At 51.9% G+C, this 19608-nt stretch overlaps 1 protein-coding gene across 3 annotated transcripts; it reads right to left on the minus strand.

Moving 5' to 3' along the window:
- Positions 1-95: 95 nt before the first annotated feature.
- On the minus strand, positions 96-14154 carry MAP1LC3A (microtubule associated protein 1 light chain 3 alpha). Of its 3 annotated transcripts, XM_025399892.1 has the most exons (6): positions 14113-14154; positions 13995-14015; positions 10429-10551; positions 1156-1211; positions 966-1072; positions 96-696 (listed from the first exon to the last, which is right to left on the minus strand). In XM_025399892.1, the coding sequence occupies exons 3-6, from the start codon at positions 10478-10480 to the stop codon at positions 534-536; spliced, it is 378 nt and encodes a 125-aa protein (XP_025255677.1). In that variant the 5' UTR covers positions 10481-10551; positions 13995-14015; positions 14113-14154; the 3' UTR covers positions 96-533. The 3 variants fall into 3 exon arrangements, with proteins under 3 accessions (XP_025255677.1, XP_025255680.1, XP_025255678.1); XM_025399895.1 differs by lacking the exons at positions 10429-10551; positions 13995-14015; positions 14113-14154 and adding an exon at positions 1542-2343 and having other exon boundaries at positions 96-268; positions 527-696; XM_025399893.1 differs by lacking the exons at positions 10429-10551; positions 13995-14015; positions 14113-14154 and adding an exon at positions 1542-2343.
- Positions 14155-19608: the final 5454 nt, after the last annotated feature.

A 19608-nucleotide genomic window follows, 5' to 3' on the forward strand; every position in this document is an offset into this window, starting at 1 on the left:
CACAGAATACAAGTCTGTGCGCCAGAGCCCGGGGATGGTGCAGACAGCCCTACCAGCACCCTTCCCACTCCCAAGCAAGCAGCTGGAGGCACGGGGCCAGGCAGGCCTGAGCAATCTTTATTCTGCAGAGGGACAATGACCACAGATCCATACACCATGTGGAGACCGAGGGGCGGGGAGCCAGGGGCCAGTCTTTCAGGGATGGGCAGGTCCAGGCGTGGGCAGAGCCTCGGGTGGGTGAGGGGCAGATGGGCAGACAGGCAGGGGCCTAAAAAAAAGATGAACCACACAGCGGGGTGCTGGGGGCTGCTCCCAACCCTCCCCCATCCCAGCCAGCACCCAGAGGGACAACCCTAACACAACCGGCCCAGGATCCACCCAGGGGCAGAGTAGGTGGGTTGCCCTCTGACTAGGGGGGCACATGCCTGCCCAGCCCACCACGGCAGAGGCAGCTCAGTTCAGGAACCAGGAGCTCTCTGGGCAGGGCCTGACCGGGCCCCCCCCACTCCCAGGCCGACCCCCCTACTGCTGTCTCAGAAGCCGAAGGTTTCCTGGGAGGCGTAGACCATGTAGAGGAAGCCGTCCTCGTCTTTCTCCTGCTCGTAGATGTCCGCGATGGGCGTGGACACGCTCACCATGCTGTGCTGGTTCACCAGCAGGAAGAAGGCCTGCGTGGGGTTCAGCTGCAGGCGGCGCCTGAGGCAGGCGGGAGAGTATGTGGCTGTAAGGGGCTTGGCTGCGGGGCAACGTAGCCCTGACCCCCAGAATGATTCCCAGCCTTTCACACCCATCCTCACCCCACCTGTCACCTCTGACCCGGCACCGACTGCAGCCCCGACCTTGACCTTTCCAGCCGCCCCAGAACAGGGGTCCACCACCGGTCCCATCACCCCTGACCCCTTCTCGGCGGGAACCCGTCTCCCTTCCCGACCCAAGCCACCACCTGGCAGCGGCTGCCCACGCACCGGATGATCTTGACCAACTCGCTCATGTTGACATGGTCCGGGACCAGAAACTTGGTCTTGTCCAGGACGGGCAGCTGCTTCTCACCCTTGTAGCGCTCGATGATCACCTGGGAGCAGGGCGGGCGGGCAGGGGGTTGTGTCGGGGACGCGCGAGGCGGGGCCGGGGCAGGGCTGGGGGCGCAGGACTTACCGGGATTTTGCTGGGGTGCTGGTCGCGGATCTGCTGTACCTCCTTACAGCGGTCGGCTGCGGACAGCGGCCAGACCGTGAGGCCGGGTCGGCCCGGCCCAGGTCCTCCCCACGTCTCCGCCTGCCTGTCCCCAAGGGGCGGCCCCCGGCCACGCCCCAGCTCCAGCCCCCGCCCCCGGGGCCGTCAGGCCCCACAGCCCCTGGCACCTATCGTGGTGGGGAAGCAGGCAGCCCCCGCCCAGGCCGGAGCCAGCCTCCCAGCCCGAGGGTCCAGCCGAAGCCTGACGTCACGGGGCTGACGTCACCTGCGGCAGTCTGGGTCGGCCGGGCACCCCCCCCTCCCCGGCACCCCTACCCCGAGCTCACAGCTCGCCTGCCGGGCCTCACCGAAGCTCCGCCGCTGCTTGAAAGGCCGGTCGGAGGGCATCGCGCGGGCCCGGCTGGGCGCGCAGGCCGGGGCTCTGGGGCGCGGAGATGTGGCTGCGGTTTGGGGGCTCCGGGGGCTCCGTGCCTCGCGCTCAAGGGCTCCGGCGCTCGCGCTGAGCACGGCGGCGGCGGCTGCGGGAGGTAACTCGCCCGGTGACGTCAGGTCACAACATTCCTTAAAGGGGAGGCCGGCGCGCAGCTCCCATTGGGCCGACGCACAACCCGCCCGCCCGGACCCGTGACGTCACGGCGCAGAGAGCCTGGGTCCCCGGCCCGGGACACGAGGGGCGGGGCTCCTGGGCGCGTCACAGTCCCGTGACGTCATGAGCAGCGCGGGAGCCTCTCCTGTGGCCCCGACTCTGGTGAGGCCGGGAGGGCGGTGGGTCTGCCCTGGGCTGATGGAGCGGGCGGGCCAGGCTGCAGCCCCGTGGCACCACTTCCTGCCCTCACCGAGTCTGTGTCAGGACTGACCCGCGGTTCTGGGCACCGTGGGAAACAGCGGGAGCCAAAGGCCCGGCGCCTTCAAGGGGGCTTAGGGCAAGAGAAGGGAGAAGGTGCGGGAGGCACAGTCAGACACAGGATAGAGCAAGACGCTAGAAATGAACGCCCAGGTTTGAAAAAGAATAATATAATTGAAGAGTAGAGCTATCGAAATTCAGGTCTCAGAGGATGTGGCAAGAAGGCAGAGCAGGACAACAGAAGAGAAATCGTGGACCTGGAGGCTGATAGCAAGCAGCTTACCAGAGGACAGGTGATGGAGAATTAAAAGGAAAAGGCCACGGATGGCAACGCCAGGAGAACTCGCAGGCCGGAGCAGAGCTCCAGAGGCGAGCACTGACAGACCTGCAGAGGCAGTTCCTGAATGAGAGCTGCCAGAAATGATGCTTAAAATCCAGAGCAGAAGGCACAGACCGAAGATCAACATCTTTTTTTTTTTTTTTTTGAAATGGAGTCTCGTTCTTTCGCCAGGCTAGAGTGGTGCGATCTCAGCTCACTGCAACCTCCGCCTCCCTGGTTCAAGCGATTCTCCTGCCTCAGTCAGCCTCCTAAGGAGCTGGGATTATTAGGCTCCTGCCACCACGCCTAGCTACTTTTTATGTTTTTAGTAGAGATGGGGTTTCACCATGTTGGCCAGGATGGTCTCGATCTCCTGACCTCGTGATCCGCCCGCCTCAGCCTCCCAAAGTGCTGGGATTACAGGCGTGAGCCACTGCACCCAGCCGCCAAAATAATTTTTAAAGAATGTACTTCAGTATCAAAGACATGGAACCCAAAAGGAAGAAATTAGATGGAAAAATGGTGAGCAAATTAGTAAACATGTCAGTAAATCTAAACAAGTATTTAATATGCAACATGAATAATGGATAATCTGTGGGCCACAGAAACAAGATGCATGAGACAGAAGAACATGGGAGACTGAGAGGGCAATCAGAGTTAAGGTGTTTTAGGAAGTTCGATTTGAGAGGGGCATAAAGAGACTAAGCATTGTCCGGCTTTGTAAAGTCAGGTGTGTATTTCAGATATTTAAGAGGGATCATCAAAAGAATACAAACTATAATGGACGCCAGAAAAGGAGAAAAAGGAAGCAAAGTAAAAGGGATGGTAAATATATAGTACAAAACCAGAGGTAGAAAATGTGGTTTACATTCACCTCTGAAAACACAGATGACCAGATTGGCCAAGAAAAAATAAAATGCCGCTCTATGCTATTTACAAGAGGACATTTAAAATCTAAGGGCACCAAAAGTAAAATGATGGAAAAAGGTGTACTAGAGAAAAACTAACCAAAATATGTACCTATAGAAATTCACTCAGACAAAATAGGCCTTCAGGCAGAAGACACTGGGGACAAAGGATCACCATGAAATGATGCGAGGAGCTCTGTGAAGAGAGGAAAGTTCTGAACTTCTATGCTCCAGGGTTTTTAAGGCTGAAAATAGGCTGGGTGCAGTGGCTCATGCCAGTAATCCCAGCACTTTGGGAGGCCGAGGTGGGCGGATCACTTGAGGCCAGGAATTCAAGACCAGCCTGGCCAACGTGGCAAACTCTATCTCTACTAAAAATACAAAAATTAGCCGGGCGTGGTGGTGCACGCCTGTCATCCCAACTACTCAGGTGACTGAGGCACAAGAATTGCTTGAACCTGCTAGGCGGAGGTTGCAGTGAGCCGAGATTGCGCCACTGCCCTCCAGCCTGGGCGACAAAGCAAGACTCTGTCTATATATAGACTCTGTCTGTGTTGCTCTCTGTCTCTCTCTATATATATATGAATACAAGGAGAAATTGCCAAGTCCTCCATCATAGTGGGAGACATAAGACCTATTTGAGTAACTAATAAACGGAACAACCAAAAAAACTAAGGACATAGAGTATGTTAATACAGTTGCTAATCCTGATCAGTGAAGCCCAATAGAATCCTGAACCTGACACGTTAATTTTTTAAGTTTTAAAATTTAAATTTCAGACCCATGTGGGACCAAAACATTATTTTCAATCACGGAAGGAACATTTACAAAAATGACCCAACTACTAGGGTGCACAACAAATCTCAACAGATATCAAATCAGTTTCAACCATATTCTTTGGCCACAGGCGAAAACCATGTAAGCTCCAACTGTGTGGAAATTGAAACCTGTTCTAAATATGAACTCATATATAAGTAATAATTATTTAGATAAAAAAAATGAGGATACATATATTAAGAAAACTTGGGAGGGGGGCCCATAGCAGGCTGGATGTAGTGGTTCAAACCTGTAATCCCAGCACTTTGGGAGGCCCAGACTGGAAAATTGCTTGAGCCCAAGAGTTCAAGGCAGCAGTGAGCTGTGATTGCACCTCTGCATTCCAGCCTTGGTGACAAAATAAGACCCATTTCTTAAAAAAATAATAATAATTCAGATTTATAGCCTTATTACATAGATGTATTACTTAGATAATAAATACAGAGAATCAATGAGCAGAGTGTCAAAGAAATTTAAAAAGGAGTAATAGTGTAATCCCAGCACTTTGGGAGGCCCAGGTTGGAGAATCACTTGAGCCTAGAAGTTTGAGACCAGCCTGGGCCACATAGTGAGACCCGGTTTCTACAAAAATGAGAAAATTAGGCCAGGCGCAGTGACTCATGCCGTAATCCCAACCCTTTGGGAGGCTGAAGTGGGCAGATCATTTGAGGCCAGGAGTTCAAGACCAGCCTGATCAACATGGCAAAACCCTGTCTCTATTAAAAATACAGAAGTTAGCTAGGTGTGGTGGCACATCCTGTAATCTCAGCTACTCAGGTGGCTGAGGCACAAGAATTGCTTGAATCCAGGAGGCAGAGGTTTCAGTGAGCCGAGATTGTACCACTGCACTGCAGCCTGTGTGACAAGAGTGCGACTGTCTCAAAAAAAAGAAAAGAAAAGAAAAAATTAGCTGGCTTTGGTGGCACACAGCTATAGTCCCAACTATTCAGGAAGCTGAAGTGGGAGGATCGTTTGAGTGACAGAGGCCCTGTCTCAGAAAAACAACAAAAAATACTGAAAACAGGCCAGGCATGGTGGCTCACACCTGTAATCCCAGCACTTTGGGAGGTCGAGGTGGGTGGATCACCTGAGGTCAGGAGTTCGAGACCAGCCTGGCTAACCTCGTGAAACCCCATCTGTACTAAAAATACAATATTAGCTGGGCATAGTGGCAGACGCCTGTAATCCCAGCCACTTGGGAGGCTGAGGCAGGAGAATCGCTTGAACCCGGGAGGTGGAGGTTGCAGTGAGCTGAGACTGCCATTGCACACCAGCCTGGGCAAAAAGAGCGAAACTCCGTCTTAAAAAAAAAATAAAAACTAAAAACAAAACAACAACAACAACAAAAAATAGGCCAGGTGTGGTGGCCCACACCTGTAATCACAGCACTTTGGGAGGCCAAGGCAGGCAGATCACTTGAGCCTAGGAGTTGTAGACCAGCCTGGGCACTATGGTGAAACCCCATCTCTACAAAAAAATACAAAAAAATTAGCTGGGTGTGGTGGCACGCACTTGTAATCCCAGCTACTTGGGAAGCTGAGGCATGAGAATCGCTTGAACCAGGGAGGTGGAGGTTACAGTGAGCCAAGATTGTGTCACTATACTCCAGCCTGGCGACAGAGCGAGACCCCATCTCAAAAAACAAAAACAGGCTGGGCACGGTGGCTCATGCCTGTAATCCCAGCACTTTGGGAGGCCGAGGCAGGCGGATCATGAGGTCAAGAGATTAAGATCATCCTGGCCAACATGGTGAAACCCCGTCTCTACTAAAAATACAAAAATTAGCTAGGCATGGTAGTGCATGCCTGTAGTCCCAGCTACTCGGGAGACTGAGGCAGGAGAATTGCTTGAACCCTGGAGGTGGAGGTTGCAGTGAGCTGAGATCGCGCCACTGCACTCCAGCCTCGGTGACAGAGCGAGAGTCTGTGTCAAAAAAAAACAAAACAAAACAAAATCCCAACCTACAGTAAACATGTACTCAAAGGTAAAACACCATACTATGTGGTGAAACATGAAATATTCCCTTAAAAGTCAGGAACAAATGGCCAGTGAACACAATTCAGTATTGTACGGGGGTCCAGAGCACCAAAACAACAAAAGGAGTAAACCTGTCACTCACAGCCAGGAAATCAGAGAGAATCTACACACAGTGAAAGACTGGTAATACTGAAGGCTGAGGACACTTAACTAGGAACGTAAAGATGCGCTCTTTCCGCCGCTGCTGGGAGTGTAAGTGACCTCAGCTACGCTGGAGAGCAGTTTGGCAAAATCGACCCAAACTGAAGATGCCCATGTCTTTCCTACAGACCAGAAATTCCAGTGTGTGCACCCAGGAGCCCAGGGAAACAAGGGTAAGAGCGTTTATTGTAACATTTTCATAATAGCAAAAAGTTGGGAACCACCTAATGTCTTATTCAATAGCTTGCCGTGTGTTCCCATAACAGAACCACACACTGTTTAATGAAAGATGGAGAGTAGTCGGCAAACGTTTCCCTTAAAGGGCCAAACAGTAAATATTTTAGGCTTTACAGGCCACATGGTCTCTGGCAGCCACGTGGTTCTGCTGTAGTGGCCTTAGACAGCCCGAATGGGTTTGGCTGGATCTGGATAAAACTTTATTTGCTAAAACAGACAGACTTGGCTGAGGGCCTTAGTTTGCCGACTCTTGATCCAGAGCTGTGTGTCAAACTGGACAAACCTCACACACACAGTGCCACAGAAGATTCAGTGTGACCAGGGCCATTGAGAGCAGCCAAAGAACTGGGTCAGCCATGGCCTTGGGAAGTGATGACACCTGTCTTTTGTCAGACTCAGTCCTGAGCCGAGGCCAGGGTGGAGGAGGGCCCCAAGTCCCAAGCTCTGAGCTCTGCCCCTGCCTGACAGTCAGCAGGGCTGACTCGCCCTCCAGTCCCTCCCCTGCCCCATCACCCCTGAATCCAGTGGCCTGGCCTCTACTTCCTGTGTCTACTCGAATGTCTAACAGACATCTATCTCAAACTTGACCTCTGCACAACAAACCCATGATCTTCCCCTAAAATGTGCTCCAGTTGTAATCTTTTGTCTCCCTTTTTCAGGCCAAAATCCTTTATGTATTTAATTTATTTATGAGATGGAGTTTTGCTCTTGTCACCTAGGCAGGGAGTGCACTGGAGCAATCTCGGCTTACCACAACCTCCACCTCCCTCCTTCAAGTGATTCTCCTGCCTCAGCCACCCAAGTAGCTGGGATGGCACCTATCATCATGCCCGACTAACTTTTGTTTTTTTTTTTTTTTTTTTTTTTTTTTTTTTGAGACGGAGTCTCGCGCTGTGTCACCCAGGCTGGAGTGCAGTGGCGCGATCTCGGCTCACTGCAAGCTCCGCCTCCCAGGTTCAGGCCATTCTCCTGCCTCAGCCTCCGAGTAGCTGGGACTACAGGCGCCCGCCACCACGCCCGGCTAGTTTTTTGTATTTTTAGTAGAGACGGGGTTTCACCATGTTAGCCAGGATGGTCTCGATCTCCTGACCTCGTGATCCGCCCGCCTCGGCCTCCCAAAGTGCTGGGATTACAGGCTTGAGCCACCGCGCCCGGCCGAACTTTTGTATTTTTAGTAGAGATGGGGTTTCACCCTGTTGGCCAGGCTGGTCTCAAACTCCTGGCCTCAGGCGATCCATCCACCTTGGGCTCCCAAAGTGCTGGGATTAGAGGTGTGAGCCACCGTGCCCGACCTCCTCAGAGTCATTCTCGACTCCTTCCTTTCCTTTACCACCCCCTTCCACACCCAATCCATCCTCAAATTCTGTCAGTTCCACCTTCAAGATTCTCCAGAATCTGACCATGGCTCAGCACTGCCACCAGGGCCAGAGTCCCCACCACATCTTGTGGAATGCTGCCATTATCTCCTTGCTGGTTTTCCTGCCCTGGCCTTGCCTCCTTCAGTCCGTTCTCAGGACAGTGACCACAGCTGTCCTGTCCCCACATACTCCTCTTAGAGTAAGAGCCAAGGGCTGATGGTGGCCCAGGAGGCCGTGGGATCTGCCTCACAGCTACTCTGGCCTCCTGGCTACTCCAGGAACCCCTGTCAGGCTCATGCCCCAGGGCCTTTGCCTGGAACATCCTTCCCCAGGATCTCTGTGTCCCTCACACCCTCACATCGAGTTTTGCTTCAAGTGTCCCCTCAGGGAAGCCTTCCCATATGCTATATAATTTCTCTGGGCATTATGAAAGCATTGCAACACTTGAAATAATGGTAGTGGTCCCCTTACACCTGCCATTAACAGTTGGCTCAGCCGGCCCCAGTGGCTCACGCCTATAATCCAAGCACTTTGCGAAGGCCAAGGCAGGCCTGAGGTCAGGAATTTGAGACCAGCCTGGTGAAACCCTGTCTCTACTAAAAATACAAAAATTGGCTGGGTGTGGCAGTGCTCGCCTGTAATCCCAGCCACTCGGGAGTCTGAGGCAGGAGAATCGCTTGAACCTGGAAGGTGGAGGCTGCAGTAGCCGAGATCATGCACTGCACTCACCTGGGTGACAGAGCACGGCTCCGTCTCAAACACAGGTGGCTCCATCTGCTTTATTATGTCTCTGTCCATCTTCCCTTTTTGAATTTCAAAGTTGCAGACATCTGTTCACTTTCCCCTCAGCCTTTCACGTTCATGTATTTTCTTTTGGGGTAAAATTCACATACAATGAAATGCGGAGGTGTCAAGTGTACTCTTTGGTGAGTCTGAGAAATACTCACTAATGTGACCCAAACCCCTTTCAAGATAGAGAACATGGCTGGGCACGGTGGCTCACGCCTGTAATCCCAGCACTTTGGGAGGCCAAGAAGGGCAGATCACCTGAGGTCAAGAGTTCAAGACCAGCCTGGCCAACATGGTGAAACCCCATCTCTACTAAAACTACAAACAATTAGCTGGGCGTGGTGGTGGTGCCTGTAATCCCAGCTACTCAGGAGGCTGAGGTAGGAGAATTGCTTGAACCCAGGAGGCAGAGGTTGCAGTGAGCCGAGATTGTCCCACTGCTCTCCTGCCTGGGTGGCAGAGCAAGACTACGATTCAAAAAAAAAAGACAACTTGGAAGGTTCCTTGGGCCTCCCCAGTCCACCTGCACCCCGTGGAGGCAGGCACCGTTCTCATTTCTCACCCTACTCTGGCCTGGTCTAGAAATTCTTACAGATGGAATCATACAGCATGTGTTCTTGTGCCTCTGGTTTAATTCAGTATAAAGTTTGAGGCTTACCCATGTTGTTGCAGGTATCAGTAGGCTTTTTTTTTTTGAGACAGAGTCTGTATAATTTCATATCCTGCATAATACGGGAGCATGCCGCCACACCTGGCTAATTTTTTTTTGTATTTTTAGTCGAGACAGGGTTTCATTGGCCAGGCTGGTCTCAAACTCCTGACCACCTGATCTACCCACTTCGACCTCCTAAAGTGCTGAGATTACAAGCATGAGCCACCACGCCCGGGTAGGCCATTTCTTTAAACTATCAAGTAGGTTCCCATGGAGGGATGTACCAGTTTATTGTTTTATTGATGGATGCCGGGGCTGTTTCCAGCTTTTGGTGATGTGAATAAACTGCTCTGAACATTGCTGTGACAGTGTTTGCGTAGATATGTTCTTTTGTTTCACTTGGACGAATAGGAGAATTGCTGGCTTTGGGGGCAGATGTGTGTTTGAAGAGTGGCCAGGCCTCTCCCCAGTGCTGTTCCATTTTGCGCTACCATCAGTGATGTGTGGGAGTTCCGGGTACGCTGCCTCCTTGCCAGCGTTTGGTGGTGTTCATTTCTGTTTCACCATTTTGGCGAGTGTGTAGTGGTATCTCCCTGTGGTTTTACAGTTATTATAATAAAATTTTATTTCCGTCTCACTAAAATGCAAGTCCTTGAAGGACAGTTTTTCATATGCTTGGTTCCTGCTACACCCCAGGACTTAGGGTGTGGCACATGGTGGGCGCTCAGTAAATATTCTTTGGATAAGTGACCCTGCCCCTGGGTCCCTACAGTCATCTCTCCGTGCCATTTGCCATCTAAAAGGTTTATCTCCCCCTCTAGACCACGTGCAGGGACAGAGTCTGTGCCAGGCGGTGCCAGGGGGATCGGCAGAGGTTGGGGGAGTCGCTTCTGCTCAGGGGGTCTCAGCCACGGTCAAGCACACCCCCTGCCACTCTGCTCCCATCCCTCATTCCTGCTGTTCTGTGGCTTCTGACTTGGACCTATTGGCCTGAGAAAAAGCAGACAGCTGGCCTTGGCTGGCCTGACGAGGGCGGAGCAACCCTGGCCTGTTTGGCCACTAATGACTGTGCGAGTATGGGCAGATCATAGGCCCTGAGCTCCTTTACACGACGGCAGGTGGGCCAGACAGACCTGGGGCCTCAGCTGCTTTTCCACATGGAGAACTGAAGAATTTCATCTTCATCTGCAAAACAGACAGTGCCAGAACCACCTCCGAGGTGGAGGATCAGTCAGCAGCTCGGAAGCCATGGAGTCCTGGGGGAAACAGGGCCTGCTGTCAGCACTGAGGCAGGAGGGACTGACTCTGGACCAGACTGAAGACTGGCTGAACCAGAAGTGCCGAAATCACCTCTCCAGAAGACACACCCACCAGTGCCATGACAGTTTACCATTGCCATGGCAATACCTGGAAGTTACCCCCTCTGGCCATGGCAACAGTCAGAAGTTGCTGCCCATTTTCTAGCTCTTTCTGAATAACCCGCCCCTTGACTTAGCAGTCATTAAAAATGGGTGTAAGTACGGATACAGATCTGCCCCTGGGCTGCTACTCTCAGGACACTGCCCATGGCAGGGGCAGCCACAGCTCTAACCCTGCCACCCCCTCAGTAAAGCTGTTTTCTACCACCGGCTGGTTCTTCAATGCCTTCCTGAGCGAAGGGAAGAAACTGCCCTGCATCAGCGCTGCTGTGCCTTGGCGCCTCGTTTCAGGCAAAGGACTCGTAAAATGGGCCTCACATTGGGAGGACCCAGGTGGGCTGAAGTCTGAGTCAGGGTCATTATCTCTGAGGAAGGATTGGCTGCTCCCATTTACAGACTCAAAGTGAAGGCTGGGCGCGGTGGCTCGCGCCTGTAATCCCGGCACGTTGGGAGGCCAAGGTGGTCTGATCACCTGAGGTCAAGAGTTCGAGACCAGCCTGGCCAACATGGTGAAACCCCTTCTCTACTAAAAATACAAAAATTAGCCAGGTATGATGGTACACGCCCGTAATCCCAGCTAATCAGGAGGCTGAGATGGGAGAATCACTTGAACCCAGGAGGCAGAGGTTGCAGTGAGCCGAGTTTGCACCGATGTACTTCAGCCTGGGTGATAGAGTGAGACTCTGTATCAAAACAAAAACAAAAAACCACAACCAAAAAAGTGAAATGGGGCCAGGCATGGTGACTCACACCTGTAATCCCAGCACTTTGGGAGGCCGAGGTGGGTGGATCACCTGAGGTCAGGAGTTGAAGACCAGCCTGGCCAACATGGTGAAACCCTGTCTCTACTAAAAACACAAAAATTGGCTGGGCGCGGTGGCTCAAGCCTGTAATCCCAGCACTTTGGGAGGCTGAGACGGGCGGATCACGAGGTCAGGAGATCGAGACCATTCTGGCTAACACGGTGAAACCCCGTCTCTACTAAAAAAATACAAAAAAGGCCAGGCGCGGTGGCTCAAGCCTGTAATCCCAGCACTTTGGGAGGCCGAAACGGGCGGATCACGAGGTCGGGAGATCGAGACCATCCTGGCTAACACGGTGAAACCCCGTCTCTACTAAAAAATACAAAAAACTAGCCGGGCGAAGTGGCGGGTGCCTGTAGTCCCAGCTACTCGGGAGGCTGAGGCAGGAGAATGGCGTGAACCCAGGAGGCGGAGCTTGCAGTGAGCCGAGATCCGGCCACTGCACTCCAGCCTGGGCGACAGAGTGAGACTCCGTCTCAAAAAAAAAAAAGAAAAAACAAAAATTAGCTGGGCATGGTAGTGTGTGCCTGTAATCCCAGCTTACTAGGGAGGCTGAGGCAGGAGAATTGCTTGAACCCGGGAGGCGGAGGTTGCAGTGAGCCAAGATTGTGCCACTGCACTCCAGCCTGGGCGACAAGAGCAAGACTCCATCTTTAAAAAAAAAAAAAAAAAAAAAAAAAAGGCGAAGTGAAACATTCCCAAGATTGTAGGGACTGAGACCCACTAAGGGGTCCACAGGCCTCGAGCTCACACTGCCTCACCTCACTCCCAGATTCTCTGCTTTCACTGGGAAAGTGGAGGCTGAGAACACCAACCCCACTGGCCCTGCAGGGCCTCACACCTGGCCATTCCCTTCCTCTGGGCCTTACCCGCATATCTGTCCTCTTGAGCCAGGGGCGTGCTCAGTCCTCTCCAGCTCTAATCCCACCTCCTTGAGAGGGCTGCGGCTGTCACCCTTCTCCCTCCCTCTGTGACTTCAAGCCCTCAGAGCAGGCTGGTCGCCTGGGGAGGTTGGCTCCCCAAGGCCTTTGCAGCCTCCAGCTGCTCCTCAGCTCCCCTTAGCTACTCATGGGGTCCTGGGTTCTGTCCACACCCACCAGTGCATCCACTATGAGTGATGTGCAATCCCCACCTCCAGTTTGGCTTCCAGCTGTCAGGTCCAGGCTCTGTCTCTGGAACAAAGGCTGCCTCAGAACTCAACACATCCAAAGAAAGTCACCTCTTTCCCCAAGACTGTGCCTCCAGCTAATCACCCCCTCTCTTCTCATCCCATCACCTGGCCCCAGTGCAGTCCTGAGTCCTCTCAAGCCCATCTGTCTCCTCCCACCCCTCTCCACTGTCACTGCTCTGGGAACCCCCCTCCCTCGCCTGCCCCAGATGGCACCTCACCAGTGTGCTTCCCCTGCAGAAGCAAGGCCGGGCACACTGATCCCCGCCTTTCTGAACAATCAGCCCTTTCCAAAGTTTCACTCTGGCCAGGTGCGGTGGCTCACACCTGCAAACTCAGTGCTTAGGGAGGACGCAGGAGCTCAAGACCAGCCTGGGAAACTGTACACGTCCATTCTCACACTGCTGTGAAGAACTGCCCAAGACTGAGTAATTTATAAAGATAAGACGTTTAATTGACGCACAAGTCCGCATGGCTGGGGAGGCCTCACGAAACTCACAATGCTGGTGGAAGGTGACGGGAAAGCAGGCACCTTCTTTGCTGGGCAGCAGGAGAGAGAATGAACGCAGGAGGAACTACCAAACACTTATAAAACCATCTGCTCTCATGAGAACTATCACGAGAAGAGCATGCGGGAACCACTCTATGACTCAATCACCTCCACCTGGGCTCTCCCTTGACACCTGGGGATTGTGGGGATTATAATTCAAGATGAGATTTTGGGTGGGGCACAGCCAGACTATGTCAGCAACATAGCCAGACCCTGTCTCTATTAAATAAAATTTAAAAAAAAAAAAAGAAAAAAAAAAGGGGGGGTTGGGGAGGAAAAAAATTTTGATTAAAAAAAGTTCCACTGCCACCCTCTGTCCAGTCACTCCCCTTCCTCTCCCAGCACAGACTCCACAGCCATCACAATTACTTCCAACAGTCCCAACTCCCTCTTTCTTCTGCCGACTTAACCTGGCCAAGTTCAGCTGTGCGGTGACTGCTGCACCCCCTGCTGAAAAAGATGCTGCAAAAGGGCCACCTGCCACTCGGTCAGACTCCCCGCCCACGTCCCCAGGGAAGTGTGTGTACTGTCTCCTCTCCTGCAAGGCACCCTCCCTGCTGCCCTCACTCCACAGAGACCTTGCCCTGCCCTCTTGGCCTCTCCCTGGCTTCCCTCATGCTGAGTGGAATCACTGTCCCTGTTCCTAAGGCCAGTCCTTCCACTGTGCGCAGGACACCAGCCTTCCTCACGCCCCATGGACTTGCTCCCTGGGACTCCTTACGATCTTTCCGCAGCAAACAAACGTGTTCTGGCGACTTACCCCTCCTCAAAATCCTTTCTCCTCGTGGCTTCTATGGCAGAGGCGGCTGACAGCTGACTCCAGCAGCTGCTGTCCCAGTCCCCCTTCGAAGACAGCCCTGGGTGTCTCTTAGTGCAGCCCTGCACGAGGCTTCCGTGCAGTCAGGAGTGGCAGGTGGCTGAACTTCAGTCAATTAGCCTAAGTGGGAAGTGCCCTATGGGACTCCTGGGAAATCGCCTTAAAGAGAAAAGGTACATCCTTTGCCATCTCCATCCTCCATCAGCTGCCGTCTGGAACTAGAAAGTGGTAACTGGGGCTCCAGAAGCTTTTTCTGTTTTGTTTTGGTTTTTGAGACGGAGTTTCGCTCTTGTTGCCCAGGCTGGAGTACAATGGCATGATCTCGGCTCACTGCAACCTCTGCCTCCTGGGTTCAAGTGATTCTCCTGCCTCAGCCTCCTGAGTAGCTGGGATTATAGGCATGTGCCACCACACCCAGCTAATTTTGTATTTTTAGTAGAGACGGGGTTTCTCCATGTTGGCCAGGCTGGTCTTGAACTCCCGACCTCAGGTGATCTGCCTGCCTCGGCCTCCCAAAGTGCTGGGATTACAGATGTGAGCCACTGCACCCGGCCTCCAGAAGCTTTTTTTTTTTTTTTGGGAGACACGGTCTCTCACTCTGTTGGCCAGGCTGGAGTGCAGTGGCGTGATGCAGCCTTGACCTGCCAGGCTAAAGCAGTCCTCTCATCTCAGCCTCCCAAGTAGCTGGGACTACAGGTACTCACCACTGCACCCGGCTGTTTTTTGTATTTTTAGTAGAAGTTGGGTTTTACCATGTTATCCAGGCTGGTCTCGAACTCCTGGGCTCAAGTGAATCTCCCACCTCGGCCTCTCAAAGTGCTGGGATTATAGGCGTGAGCCACTGCGCCTGACCTCCTTGGCTTTACATTCCAGTAACAGGCTGACAGCTCCATATCCTTATGTCTAGCAAGGCCTGGAAGAATTGGGTATTCAACAGTCCGTCCGACATTCTAACTAAACACATGGGTATCTAACAGGCTCAGATTAAGCAGGCCATTTCCAAATTGCTGGTGCTCTTTCCCCCACAAAAGTCCCTAATCAGCCTCCTCTCAGTAAATGGCAGCACCTGGTTGCCCAAGCAGGCACCAAGGAGTCTCCCTTGATGTCTCATTTCCTTACTTTCCAACCCTCCCCAGCAAGTCCTGGCACTTTCCCTTCAGAATCCCCACTTCCGACACCATGAAACTGCCCTTGCCCAAGCCGCCATCAGTTCTCCCCTGGCTGCCTGCGCTCCTGACTCCACTCAGCTCTACATTCTCTGGAGCCGCTGGGATGCAAATGTGTACATCTCTAGAGAGCAGGTTCATGTTTGCAGGGGGCTCTCTTTGGATGACTCCGGCAGATTCACCCTGGACTTCTAGATAACGCTCCTTATTCTTCAGTTACTTCATTAGAAAAAGGCTGGGAAGCCCTGGCTTATATTATAGCCTGTTGTTAGATTATTACAAACTTTCAAATTTTTACCCAAATACTTGCAGTATTTAAAAATCAAATATGCCAGACGTGGTGGCTTGCGCCTGTAATCCCAGCACTTTTGGGAGGCTGTGGCAGGAGGATTGCTTGAGCCCAGGAGTTGGAGCCCAGCCTGGGCAACATGGTGAAACCCTGTCTCTACTAAAAATACAAAAAAATTACCCAGGTGTGGTGGCGCACACCTGCAATCCCAGCTCCTTGGGAAGCTGAGGCAGAAGAATTGCCTGAACCTGGGAGGCAGAGGTTGCAGTGAGCTGAGATCACACCACCGCACTCCAGCCTGGGTGAAAGAGCGAGATTCCGTACCCCCCGTCCCCCCAAAAAAATCATGAAATTCCCTATTTCACCTAGCCTTTTTTAGGGAAAGCAACTAATATATTTCTTGTAAACTAGGGGGTTGAAGTTGAATTATCTTCATCTTAGTTTCTGCTGAGACCCCCCCAAGGCATGGTCCATGGGCCAAATGCCACAGAGAGGAGCAGGACCAGCAGCTACCTGGACTGTGACACCAGGTGGTCTCAAGCGAGCTCACGTTTCTGCTGGGAATGTCGTCTATAAAGAAGCTGGAAGTTTGAGGATGAGTTTCAGAGGCCACTGAGAAGCTATGAATCTTACCACCCATGGAGGAAGGTGGTGGGGTTTCTGCTTCACCTCGAACCAACAGAAGACAGTGTGTAGAGGGGAGGCCCTGAGAGTCAGGAGCCAAAGATAGACAGGCCTGGCCAGAGGGAGCACATCCTCCAAAGTGAGGGAGCTGCCAACAGAAGAGGGCAGGGGACATGCCTGTGAAAGCTCAGGAGAATGCACCATGGCCGAAGTCAGTTCACAGCAGTTATCGGCGAATGATGAACTGCTCCCCACCTCATGCCCCTCTGAGCAACTTGGGCAAAAGAGTGACAGCACCAGGTGGACAAATAAAATAAGGCTGAGGCCAAACATAAGCTGCTCTCCCTCTGCAGAGAGCGAGGTTCCCTGTGGGCCCACAGTGAAAGGGGCGGCCTCTCTCCAAATGCAGCTCGAAGGACTCAAAGAACTTGTTCCTGTGCTGGGCGGGGACTCCATCTGCCCAGGGCACGGCTTGCCCTACATATCACCTAGGGACAGCAGGAGAACAAGCCCTAGAGGAAACTTAAGACAGTGGGAGACCAAAATAAAGGTGCTTTGGATTGGATTGAGCTTGTTCATAGCAGTAGGACTAGCATTTTGAACATCTTCTGCAATTGTGTTATTTGCCTTCTCAACCTGAATACATAATTGATCAGCTTAAGTTCACCGACAGTGGGGTACGCTTACTAATTTGATGGATTCGGTGACCTAGTGATTTCTACCTGCTGTGATGATGGAATCTGAGACCTCCATTTCTCAGTTTTTCTTTTTCTGGTAATTTGGGAGAGACAGACGGGAATTTGGTATGGAAAGGTGGCTTTTAGGATTCTCAATGAAATAAGACAATAAGCAGTGTCTCAGAGTCAAACTTATGAAAGGGGAGAAAACCTATAATCCTTGGAGCATTTTTAATTTTTGGAGAAACGGCAATACCAGCTCACAGAGGAGGATCAGAATTCCAGGGAGCCGTGGCCAGGACTGAGGCGGAGGAATGAATGCTGACGGGAGACGGCAGCTGACGGGACCTCCCGAGAAGCAGCCACTTCCCTGAAATGCGGGCCCTGCTCACAGATCCCAGGCGAAAGCTGCACCTTAGAGGGCAGAAATCATACTTGGAGGAAATCAGAACTGGGTGGCCTCTGAGGAGTGGGCTGGGCTGACTGGGAAGCAGAAGCAGCTTTCCTGAAAGGGCTCTGAGGTTACACAGGAGTCACATTTGTCACTTTGAAGATTTGTGCATTTTGCTGTATGTAAATCTTACCCATCCTCCAAAAACAGTAAACGAGTTAATGATATACACTTGGAAGTGGTTGGGGCGGGTACTGCCTGCAATATACTTAGAAATGCAAAAAAAATAAGTTAGATGGAAGAATGGAAAGTTATGTGACATAGAAATAAAGCAAAATGGGTAACTGTAGAATTGAGATGAAAGATATACAATTCTTTCAATTCTCTGTAGGTTTGAAATTTTTCATAAAAAAATACTGGGCATGGGTACACCTTTGCTGTACCGGCAAATGTCCTTCTGAAACTCAGAACCCATGCTTTTCCCTCCAGGCCTAGGACAGCTGTCAGTTTCTAACCTTGACAGTATACACGCTACTTTTGAGTACAAAAACACTAGGGATTTTGTATGTGGAATACCATTATTTAGATTCTTAAAAATCTGAATTTTGGCCAGGCGCGGTGGCTCATGCCTATAATCCCAGCACTTTGGGAGGCCAAAGCAGGCAGATCACCTGAGGCCAGGAGTTTGAGACCAGCCTGGTCAACATGGGGAAACACCATCTCTACAAAAAAAATACAAAAATCAGCCCGGGCGTGGTGGTGGGCGCTTATAGTCCCAACTACTTGGGAGGCTGAGGCAGGAGAATCACTTGAACCTGGGAGGTGGTGGTTGCAGTGAGCCGAAATTGTGCCACTGCACTCCAGCCTGGGTGACAAGAGAGAGACTCCGTCTCAAAAACAAAACAAAACAAAAAAAACCCTTAATTTTAACCTTCTTCCCCCCACCCCCCCGTAAACCTCCTCTGCGGCCATGAATTTTTACATCTTTTTTTTGAGACAGGGTCACCCAGGCTGGAGTGCAGTGGTAGACTCATAGCTCGCTGCAGCGTCCATCTCAAGCAATCCTCCCTCCTCAGCTTCCCCAGCAGCTGGGACTAGAGGTGCGTACCACCACACCCTAATTTTCATATTTTTGGTGAAGATGAGGTTTTGCCATGTTGCCCAGGCTGGTCTTGAACTCCTGGGCTCAAGCAATCCATCTGCCTTGGCCTCCCAAAGTGCTGGGATTACAGGCAGGAGCCACCGCACCTGGCCAAATTTTTACATCTTGAGTCCAAGGAATTATGCTTGCCTTGCCGCATTACAAACTCCTGATGTACATGGTGGGCTCCTGATGTACAAAATCCTGGTGCTCAAGGGACTGGGAGGTGGAGCATCTTCATTTTCGTAAGAAACCTTCCCCAGGACATTGGATGGGGAACTTTAAGGCAAACAAGAGGGAGTAGTAGGGGGACTACGGGAAGGTGGAAGGGACAGGCCTCCAGCCCTATTCTGAACCCTTGCTTTGGAGCCAGAACGCCTCCTCCCTCCAGGGACAGAACCCCAACCCCCCTCCTAGAAACCTGACCTCTCCTCCTCCGACCTCCTTCCCCATTATCCTTCTTGGAGAAACTCAAGCAGAAGCACAGAAGAGCCTCAGACTTGGATCCCAGCTTCTGAGAACACAAGGGAGATGCTGCTTGGCCACACCCCAGGTTCGTCTGCAGCACAGAACCTAGCAGATAATCAACAAGCAGGGTCTGCCGTCACCTACTCTCAGGGGGCACTTCCTAGGGAAGCAGGGACAAGGGACACCAGAGTGTGTCTCAGACAACCAACATTACTTAAGATTCAGGGAAAACTATTTGAGGGTTATTTTTATATTAAGATAATCATAGATGTATTATAGAGTGGAAAATTCCTATCATCTTTCATTACAGTAGATTTTGAAGAAATTTTGCCAAGCTCTTATAAACTACACCCCTCAACTCCAAAGAGTACGTATTTTACTCCTCCGATACCACTGAGGAAGCCTCCCTGGAAAATCTGGGCAGGTATGATTGCTAGATGGAAGAACTCACAGACAGTGGCGACTTCTGGGGCAGGGAGGACAATGACGGGGATTTCCAGGCTCACACTACACAGTGCTGAGTCTTTTTCCTGTGTAACAGGAAACAGACAAAAAGAAAAACCCTAATCAAATTAAATACATGTGTTTTCAGGGGAAAAAACAGGAGAGTGGCTGGATGAGGGTGTGTGGGAGCCTGAGTGCAGGTGAATTCTGGGACGCTGTCGGCGGGAGGACCCCTGCACTCCGAGTCTACGGGGCAGATGTTTGCCCAGGACGGGCTCACTCGGGTGAATGGGGGCCCTCCAGGATTTCTGGAGCAGATAGTGTGGGAAGAGCAGGGATATTGGAGTCCGAGACCTG

This window comes from Theropithecus gelada, chromosome 10, assembly GCF_003255815.1.
Source record: "Theropithecus gelada isolate Dixy chromosome 10, Tgel_1.0, whole genome shotgun sequence".
Taxonomy (NCBI): Eukaryota; Metazoa; Chordata; class Mammalia; order Primates; family Cercopithecidae; genus Theropithecus; species Theropithecus gelada.

Coding starts and splice junctions, on each gene's coding strand:
- MAP1LC3A (XM_025399892.1), bottom strand. CDS start 10,480: ATGAAGATGAAATTCTTCAGTTCTCCATGTGGAAAAGCAGCTGAGGCC. Junction 1,212..10,428: donor AAAAGCAGCTGAGGCCCCAG/GTCTGTCTGGCC, acceptor CGCTGTCCGCAG/CCGACCGCTGTAAGGAGGTA. Junction 1,073..1,155: donor AGCACCCCAGCAAAATCCCG/GTAAGTCCTGCG, acceptor CCCTGCTCCCAG/GTGATCATCGAGCGCTACAA.